General features: G+C 43.1%; 1 protein-coding gene across 5 annotated transcripts in view; it reads left to right on the top strand.

Moving 5' to 3' along the window:
- The first annotated feature begins 21 nt into the window (after positions 1-21).
- The window catches only part of PRTFDC1 (phosphoribosyl transferase domain containing 1), an 81,484-nt gene continuing 71,136 nt past the window's right edge, over positions 22-10,369 (top strand). For 2 of the 5 annotated variants that reach the window (XR_005656046.1, XM_039877577.1), the window contains exons 1-2: positions 97-144; positions 6,670-6,776. Coding sequence is in view for 4 of the 5 variants with exons in the window: in XM_039877577.1 (XP_039733511.1) it covers positions 97-144; positions 6,670-6,776 (155 nt within the window). In the remaining variant the exon portion in view is untranslated. Of the gene's footprint in view, positions 257-6,669; positions 6,777-10,369 lie in introns of all 5 variants that reach the window. The other 3 variants (XM_039877576.1, XM_039877574.1, XM_039877575.1) reach the window with 3 other exon arrangements.

Below are 10,369 nucleotides of genomic sequence, written 5' to 3'. Positions count from 1 at the left end.
GCCCCTGCCCCTGCCCCAGCCCTCATCCTCCCACCCAGTCCCCCTCCCAGATCCTTCCCGCGCCCTTCTTCCCTTCCCGCTTTCCCCGGGAGAAACATGGCCGGGAGCAGTGAGGAGGCGCCAGACTACGGGCGAGGCATAGTGGTAAATGCAAACTCCCGATTGATTTCGGACTGAGCCGTGCGCCCCCCGCGCTCTCCCCTCCCCTCCCTTCGGGCCGCCCTCATCTTAGATTCAACGCCTGAAGTGCATTCGGGTGAGCGCGGGCCGGCCACTGCTTTGTTCTTCCCTGCCCGCGGGGATCGCTTCCACCCTCAAACCCAGCCCTCCCCTCCCCGCGCCCGCGCATAACCTAACCAAGCACTTCACATCCCTTCACCCCGCGTTCTCAGTGTCCACGCTCGGCTCCCCGCCCCTCCGGGCTGGGAGTCCGCTACTCCAGTGTTAAGCCTGTGAGGGGCTCGGTCCCCACTCCTGCCCGCCGCCAGGAGTCACCCCTGGGAGCGGGGCGGGTCTGTGAAGACCCCCGCGGGCTACTCTTGGGGGGTCCCCACTCCTGCCGGCCGCCAGGAGTCACCCCTGGGAGCGGGGCGGGTCTGTGAAGACCCCCGCGGGCTACCCTTTCCTTTGTGTTTGCTCTTGAGTTCTCCAGCGCGGGCCTCATGTTTTGTTTTCCAAGAGAATGCTGAGGATTCTCGAAGGCAGCTAGGAAATGAAGTAGCTCAAGGGGACAGAGTTTAAGCTTTGAGACCCTGTCTCTGGGGTCTCTGCCTAAGCTCGAGATAAGCTAGTGCCTCCCCAGCGTCAGTTTCCTCGTCTGGAAAAGGGACACAGCACGAGAGGGAGGCCCTTTTAGCAAACTGGAGAGGATGCATGTAAATATCTAGTGGTGTGTCCGGTGGGGAGGATGTGGGATGATGGGTTCCCAGACCAGAGCCTCTGTACGTATCCCTAGCAGCCCTTCGTGGAGTCAGCCAGAGGATACCCATCTCTGTGTCCTGGAATTAAATTGGATCTTGCCCTGTGGCCAGCAGCTTCACTTCCCCGCTCCCATAGAGAATGGGTTCCATAGAAGGTGGGGTTGTTACTGTGTCGAGTTTAATGTAAAACAGTGGTGAGGGTGGCAGGTGGGGCTATAGTACTACATTAAGATTCTTTTTTTCAGAAATAAGCCTGTAAATCACAGATAATCTGTGATTATGAATGGACTGCATGGTAAATGAGTTAGAGAAGGAAACACTAATCATTCAAATGGAACGGTTCAAGTCGAAATGTGTTTCTCAGTAAAATTTAACAGCAGGGCTTTTCCTTCTTAAAGGAACAGGAGTTCATTTATTTAATCATTCCACACACCTTGGCGGTTTTGCTGGGTTCCAGGCGGTGTTCTAGGCACTAGGTATACAGCAGGGAACAAGACAAAGCTCTGTCTTCATGGAGCTTACGTTCTAGAGAAGGGATATAGTCAGGCAGCGTGAAAGCAAATAAAGATGATAATTTCAGATGTGTAATGAGAAGGAAGGAGGAGAACAAAGAGGAGGAGTCAGCCAGAGGGTACCCATCTCTATGTCCCGGAAGAAGACTGGGGTGATCAGGGTGGCCTCTTTTCTATAACATGTGAGCTAAGATCTGAAGGGTAAGCAGGAGGTAGCCACCAAGAATCAGAGTAATCCATGACAGCACATACCAAGTACAAAGAAATCGTTACATCCTGAGAAGAAATTATTACACCCAATTTATGCTTTTAAAAAATATCACTCCAGTTGTCATGAAGAGGCTGGTCAGGCCTGGGCATGGGGGAAAGGGGAGGGAGATGAAAATGTAAAAAGGGAAATAAGTTCAATTCTGGATGGATTGAGCACGTAGAGCCTGTAGGATGCACATGCAAGATGCACAGTAGACAACTTGAAATTCACATTTGAAATTCATATTTGGAATAAATTTGGAAATCACCAGCAAATAGAAAAATACTTGGTGCTTGGGCGTGGATAGGGATGCCCAGTGAAATGGAAAAAATTTAAACGTGCTGTTAAGGTTAGAAATCCAGAAAGTCCCAAATGTAAGAGGCACTGTGTCCAGGAGAAGCCAGATAAAGAGACCAAGAATGAGTAGCAAAGCAGGAGAGATCAGGAAGGGTGGGAGGTACCCAGGGAATGGAGCTTTGTGGATGGGGATGAGGGGACTAAGAGTGACATCAAGAGTGTCAGATGCTGCAGAAATAGCTCGTAGGACCAGGATGGAAAAGTAGCATTGTATTTAACAATTACAGAGCCGTCCGTGAAAAAAAAAAAAGCCCTCCCATCTGTAGAGTGGCTAAAATACAGCACTCCTATTTAAAAATAGAGACTCTTAAAAAGAAATGAGGTACATTTGTATGACTAATAAGATAGGTAGATTGTTAAAGTCTAAAAGGCAAAACGATGGAATAGTGTAAACAGCCCAATCTATCTGTGTTAAAAGAAGCCCTCGGAAGCAAGGTAATTTTCTAAAAGATGCAGGGAGGTAGCGAGAGGGCCCATCAAGGTAGGAAATAATCAATGTATAATGGAGATAGTTTCCGCATTTATGTCATTTTCTCCAGTAGAACTCAGGATAATTAGATTAACTTAAGTTGGATATAGGCAGGTAAGGCAAACTCAGAGTGAGTTCAAGGTGCTGACGTTCACGAATGGGATTCTTGGCAACGGCTGAGGGGTGAGACTCCCTACCTCTCTGTTGGTGGAGGGGTAGCCTTGACCCTGAAATTGGCAGCAGCCGTGGTCACTGCCTGAAATAGAGAGTGGAGCCCAGAGTGGGACCTCCCTGCAGAGAGAGCAGAGATTCACTTTTTATATGTGTTTCTAAACTATGTCTCTCCCTGGGGGAAACCACTTGAAAAAATAAGGCAAGAACTATTCTAAGCAAAAAATTACTTTTAATACCTTAGAAAGAAGGCTTTCGACATATCTTCAGATGAGAAAAAGAATCAGAAAGAGTTTTGGGATTTGATGTCTAAAATGGCTCTGCTAATGTGTTTGTCACTTCCCCAGCTTAGCCATGTTTTGCGTCTTTGAACAGAGAAAGCATTGTTCTGAATAAACTTAGAGCATGTTATCTGTGATACTGAAACTATTTAAAGACTTCTCATTTTGATTTTTTTGAAAAGCAGATTAATAACACAGTTATCTGCAGTTCATAGTGGCCTCCATTCCTTCGGGTTTAGGACTTATTTACAATGCAATTTGCATGCACCGTTAAGGATAACAAAGGGTAAACGAGTAGTTCCTTTATCTCCAGTGGTCTTTTCTCTCAACAAGGAAAACGCTATGTCATGCTCGTTGAAAATAAGGCCAATTTTGGATTATAGACTAGTTTTAGAGAGATACATTTCTTCTACTTTTAAATTTACAACTTTAACTAGAGTAATAAGACTTTGCAGGTAGGTTTGAGGCCCTTTAAATTAATCAGAGCATAGAATTTGTAAGTAAACTATCGATGTTTCAGGACATCTAAATGGTTAATATATTGCATAAGCACTACAGACTAGGTGTGGATAGAAGAGTATTATATCCATTATCTGTTGTATTTAATCCTCACAGTAACTGTATGGGGCAGGCATTGACTGCACTTTACATTTCTCTGTCTGCCTCTCAGCTCCAGGTTACCACTACAGCTTTTATCTATAAGTTGGTTTTATTTGTCACTTATCATTCTTTTCTTTATGGGGCGTCGTTTATTAAGCACTTATTAAACACCAGAAAAATGTACTAGGAACTCTAAGTACATTATTTGTTCCAGTCTTAGTCCTCATAACTACCCCGTCCGTAGGTTTTAACGTGTCTTATTTAAAGGAGGGGGAAACTGGGTCTCATAAAGGGTAAATAATTTCCCTAACATCGCAGCCTGCGTCAGAGCCGAGCTGTAGAATGTGGAGAGTAGTCTCTGAGATTTAGCCAGAGCAGAGGGCAGTAAAGGACTTGCATGGTGGGAAGAATGGGCTGAGAAGACCATTAGTTAAGGATGCCACCACCTGGAAGCACTCCCGGAAGTAGAGTGGGTAGTGTGTGTGGTCTGGAAGGGGAGCCAGAAAGTGCTATGCACTTGGATGGTCTCCCTGGTGCTGGTCAGGGTTCTCATCTGGTCTAACCTTGGCCTGCCAGCAGATCTGGAAGCTGCTCACGTACAGCTGGTGGTTCAGGCTCTGACCAGCCGCTGTGGTATTGATGGTTATAGCAGGCCCGAGGAGTTCTCAGGGGTGGAAGCCAGAGTTGCTCTGTGTAAACTCAACAGTTACACCCAGCCAATTTGTTGGTAGAGGCAGGGCAAATGTGATACTCTTCAAATATGCAGATGACATGCACCTTTGGCTATCAGTCTGCTCACAGTCAATATGAATTTCCAGAGCCTTGAACAGTGCTGTTCTTTATTACAAGAAGACAAACTGAGGATTGAGGCTGGAGTTCAGGTAGTATCTGCGGGCGGAGACTGTGTTATTCATTCACTCATTTAACAATTTCGAACACTTACCACATTCCAGGTCAATGTCCCGGGTACTGGGGATTCAATAATGAATAAGACCGACAAAGTTTCTGCCAGAGGAGCTAATATTCCAGTGGGAGGAAACAAGACAAAAGAAGCACACACACCCCACATGTCACATCCAATGGGAATACATGCTGTGAAGGAAAGTAAAGCTGGGTGAGGGGAACACAAGGATGAGTGGGAAGGAGGTGGGTGCTATTTGAGATAGGTGGTCAGGGAAGGCCTCTCTGTAGAGGTGACATCTGAATGGAGACTTAAAGGAAATGAAGGGTAAGCCATGTGGGCATCTAGTGGAAGAGTATTATAGGCAAAAGAAATGGCAGGTGCAACGCTCTTGAGGCAGAAGCATCCTTGGTACGTTGGAGGATCAGCAAGGAGGACAGTAGCTGAAGCATAGGGAGAGAGGAAGAGACGGCCGGGGGACAAGTCAGAGGGAAGCCATGTGAAGACTCTGGATCGTACTCAGTGAAATGGGAAGCCCTTGAAAAAATGTGAGCAGAAGACTGCTATGATATGACGCACCGTTTTAAAGGAGCCCTTCAGCTGCCGTGTGGGGCGGGGATGAGTGCACCAAGATGGCACAGATGGGGAGGGGAGGCAGTGGGGATATTAAGAGGGGGTCCTTAGTTATGTTTTTAAAGGAATTGATAAGATTTGCTAATAGGTTGCATGGAAGGGATGAAAAAATGAGAGTCTACGATAACTCTGAAGTTTTGAACTGAATAACCAGGAAAATGAATTGTCCTTTACCGAGAGGGAAGGATTAATTTGGGAGGGAGATATCACAAGTTTCGTTTGGCTGGCATTCTAGAACCCAGAACTTGGATGGGAGCAGGTGGGGGCTAGATGCCCTTTCAAAACCCAAGCAAAAGAGTCCCAGGGGAGGAAAATGGAATGTCCCAGCATTAAATGAAGTTCAGCTGGATTCTAAGACAATACAACCTAACCAGACTGAGCGAGCCAGGGGCAGGAAGGGGCAGGAGTCTTCTCAAGGAGCCTGAAGAGAAGCCTTTGACTGAACAGATAGGTGTGAGGGGCACCAGGAGTTTGAGAGAGATCAGAGGGTGGGAACAGGCCTCCAGAAAGAGTGGGGCCTGACTTGAGCTTCTGAAAAGGGAGCTGAGCTTAGGATACAGAACTGGGGGAAGTTGTAGATGCAAGACAGACAGATGAACAAAAAGAACGCAGCTCGGAAGGATCGTGACTTGACTGAAGACCAAACTGAGCATGGGAAGGAGATAGTGTAGGAAATTGGGCTAGAAAATTAGGATAAGACTGCATTGTGAAAGGCCTCGAAAGCTTAAAGCTTGACAGAGCAGTCTGACAGAGCGTGCAGGAGTAAAGAGCTGGACCCGGCAATGCAGCCACGGTGTGCTTCGAGAGTGAGTAACACTTTTGTGTGGCACCTTTCTTGGCGATCTGAAAGTCAAAGTAAGACCTCCACCTTCATTTCCTCTCCCACTCTTTACTATTTTAACCATAAAACATGCACATCCCATCCTAAGCAAGAGGAAGACTTGCTAACAGCCTGAATAGGCCAATTTTCTGGAGCAACAGTTTCCCAGTAAGACTGCTTTTAGTTCCCACCACAGGACATCCTTCAGCAGACTTTACCAGGAGGACGAGATGACTTAGAAGTGTGGGTCTGCACTAATTCCCGGAGACGTGGACTTTTAACAGGAGGCATTTGCAATGCATAGAAATGTAATAGTATATATAAGACAGCATAGTGATGTATGATGATACTGTCTACATTAGCATAACTACAAATATAATGTTACTGATATATCTTCATAATGTCTATAATTTAGATAGAAATTCTATATTTACACATATACACTCTTACAAACAATACCATCAGGTTAGCTGTAAGACACTGAGTTTGTATTTTTATCGCATACTGTCAAGTTTTGGGAATGAAGTACATGCTCTCACTTCAGCACTAGGTCCTTTGTCAGGTTATATGAAACAAATTACTTTGTCCCACTGAGCTTTTCGGAGGTTGACAGAATATAAATTAATGTCATATTGATCATCAGACCTATTCTCTGGTTTTAATATTCTGTTTTTCAAAAGATAACTCTTTTTTTTGATGTTTTAAAAATGAATTTCCAGTGGAAAATACCATAACCAAAATAATCTGATTTACAGATTATGGATAATTGGCCAGGATATGACTTGAATTTATTCACGTACCCGCAGCACTATTATGGAGATTTGGAATATGTCCTCATACCTCACGGCATCATTGTGGACAGGTGAGTGTTGCAGCCTGCATCGGTCTTGGGCCTGTTGGCTCTCTCTCTCGTGTGAATCATGTCATATACTGTAGGACCCTATTCCTGAGTCACTTTTATATAGTGACGGGTGGAACTTTTCTGGGACAGAGAATATGAGATCAAAAGAATCTGTGCTTTAAGTGCACTGTTTACCTGGACATTTATCCAAGGGAAGAGGTAAAAAGAATATACATACATAAGGTATTACATTATAAATAACAGCCAATGTCCTGTCCAAATGGGAGATGGTAAGGCATTGCTTCTCATCAGAGGACCTTTGTCTCACATTTTTTCAGAGACTCTTGAGTTAAGAGGTGACCTTTGCCTTCATAGGACACACCTCTAAAGCCCTGGCTTTTCCTGCAGCTTGCAGTTATTTCAGAGCAAGTAATGTATCAGAGGTCAACCAGTCAGCACAATTATATTTTCCAGCCAGTGGTAAAGTTTTGCGGCTTGAAAAGATCTGCGCAGAACTATTTCTAGAATACAATTTCTAGTTCTTTCTGACCCAGCTACATAGATATACTCCAGCTGCTTCCTAGCTGAGCAGCTTTTTGAAAGCTAACATTTCCTCTCCTGTTCATCTAAGCCCCTAAGTTATCCCCCACTTGTCCCTTGATTTTTAGAGAGTCCCCTCCAGTTCAGACCAGCACAAGTGTCAGGATTTAGAGGTCATGCCCCTCTCACAAAACAGCCTTCATGCTCAGACTGTTACCTTTCCACGTACCTCTATTTTCTGCACAAAGGTCAAATACTTAAGCCTTCACATTTATATGGAAAGCAAGCTTTGTGCATTTCACAGTGCCTTCCCAGGAACCAGAGAGATTCTTCTGAATCAGAAATCAGGGTTGGGGAGGTCGGCGAGGCACTGGCGAGTAGGAGCAAATGGAGACTTCGGGGCTCCTCCTCCCCCCGTTCTTTAAACCATAGTACTTCTGCTTCTATTTTTTTTCTATGTTATATCATTGAGTTAAAATTTAACTTTATGAAATAGGTCCTCAGCCAAAAGAAAGTTTGAAAACACTAGGTGTTCACAGTTCCCCGTATATTACCTTTCCATCATTTTCTATCCGTAAGCAAAAAAGAAACGTCATTCTTTCACTCAAATTCTAAAATTTTCCATTGGATAAGATGTACATACTGTGTGTTCTCTCAAATTATAGTATATTATTAACATAAGGTCTAGTTTGGGGTTTCTCATGGCCTATGGCTTTCTATGGAATATAAATTCTGATCCTCAAAGGGAGAAAATTGTTTTGTGAGCAAATAAACTTTGGAAATTTTGCATCTCCCAAATTGTTAAATCTCCCTGTTGATGATTCATATTAAACATACGGAAATCCTGAAGGAAAAAAAAAAGGGAAAGAAACCTGATCGATTTGAATAATTACACCAAATTTTGTGGGAGTCTTTGTACTCAGTTCACCTCTTAATAACTCTCAGAAGGGTTTTCCCTTAACAACAGTTTGGGAACTCCCACATTTACGCAAATTCCTCCTTTTCTCACCTGTGTTTTATGACTTAAATTAATTGAATCCTGATAAGGTTACCCGAAGCCAATTTCCTGTGGAAGAGAACCACCCAGTGAGCTTGTTAAAATACACATTCTAAAGCTTTCTGTCCAAAATTCTGATTCAATGGTCCTGGGAGGGTCTCAGGAATGCCCATCCACCTTTAAAATGAATTTATTAAGATATAATTTACATACTATAAAATTCATCCATTGTAGGTAAATGATTCAATGGTTTTTAGTAAATTTTATGGTTGGGCAACCATTACCACCATCATTTTACAATATTCCTATCATCCCCCAAAGTTTGTTTGCTTTCAACCTCTCCTGCTACCCTCAGTATCAGGCAGTCACTATTCTGATTTCTTTCTGTATAAATTGGTCTTTTCTGGACATTTCATGTAAATTAAATCATGCAATATTTGCCGACTCACCAATTGATGGACATTCAGATTTCTAGTTTTTGGCTGTTATAAATAATGCTTTTATAAACATTCTTTGTGTAGACATCTCTTTTCATTTCTCTTGGATGTACACCTTGAAGTGAAATACTAGCTTTTATGATAAGTTTAAGAAACTGCCAATTATTTTCCAAAGTGGCCGTGCCATTTTCCATTTCCACCAGCAGTGTATGAAGTTTCCAGTTTCTCCATATACTTGCCAACATTTAGTATTGTCTGTCCATCTGATTATAGCCATGCTAATGGATATGTAAGAGTATCTTATTATGGTTTTAATTTGCATTTTCCTTATGATTAATGTGCTTATTAGCTATTATATGTCTTCTTAGGAGAGATGTCTATTTAAGTCTTTTTGCCAGTTTTTCAGTTGGGTTGTTTGTCATTGTATAGAGTCGTAAGTGTTCTTTATATATTCTAGATGCAAGTACTTTATCAGATATACCATTTGCAAGTATTTTTCCCCAGTCTGTGGCTTATCTTTTCATTTTTTTTTTGATGTCTTTTGAGAAGAAAGTTGAATGGAGTATTCTAGAAACATCAATTAATCCAGTTGGCTTATGGTATTGTTCATTTCAACTATATCCTTCCTAGTTTCCTGCCTATTGGGTCTGTCAGTTACTGAGAGAGGGGTTTTGAAGCCTGCAGCTGCAGTAGTGGATTCATCTATCTCTCCTTGTTTTGACACTATGTTGTTAGGTGCTTGCACATTAAGGATTGTTATGTCTTCTTGGAGAATTGACTTATTATGTAATGCCCTTTTATATTCATGCTAAGTTCCTTGCTCTGGAGTCTGCTATGTCTGAAATTACCCCAGCTTTTGATTAATGTTAGCATGGTACATCTTTCTTCCTCCTTTTACTGTTAATATTGTGTCTTTATATTTAAATTGTACTTCTTGTAGACAACATACATTAAGGTGTTTTTTAATTCATTCTGATAGTCTCAGCCTTTTAATTGGTGTATTTAGATCATTCACATTTAAAGTGATTATTGATATAGTTGGTTTAATATCTATCATATTTGTATATATTTCCTATGCATTGCCCTTGTTTTTCATTTCGTTCTATTTTTTTTTTGTCTTCCACTCTGAAATATGTCTCTCCCATAATGTGTGGTCTCTGATGATGTGCGGGTTATTTTTCTTCTTTTCATTTTTAAGCCTCACTTACTAGGGTTCACCCCTGTGTCTCAATAGCTTAGTGTTCAGCCTAAGATTGGTTAGAGATTGTACTCAGACACCTCGAGCCAGTAAGGCGTCCACTCTGCTGATGAACGTGTGTGGGGGTTTGCAGGCACATTCAAGTTTCCAGACTTTTCCAAGTCTTCCTTGGCGTTTACATTCCACTGGGATTTCTTGTGTCTCCCCTGTACCTGCTTACAGACTCCATCATCCGGAGACGTGTGGGTGGCTCAGGCCCCCTCTGGTCTCTGCTGTGCATACACATAACTTCTGGTCAGTTTCGGACATGTGGGGAATCTGTCGTCTAGCCCTCTCCTATGACTCTAACCTCTCGGAATTCCCTATCAAATCTCGGACTGGTCTAACCAGTTAGTTGCTCAAACAGGTCTGTGAACACAGGAAAATGGAGCCACTGGCCTCC

This window comes from Pteropus medius, unplaced genomic scaffold, assembly GCF_902729225.1.
Source record: "Pteropus medius unplaced genomic scaffold, Ma_sr-lr_union100, whole genome shotgun sequence".
NCBI lineage: Eukaryota > Metazoa > Chordata > Mammalia > Chiroptera > Pteropodidae > Pteropus > Pteropus medius.
This window is presented reverse-complemented; position numbering and strand designations above follow the sequence as displayed.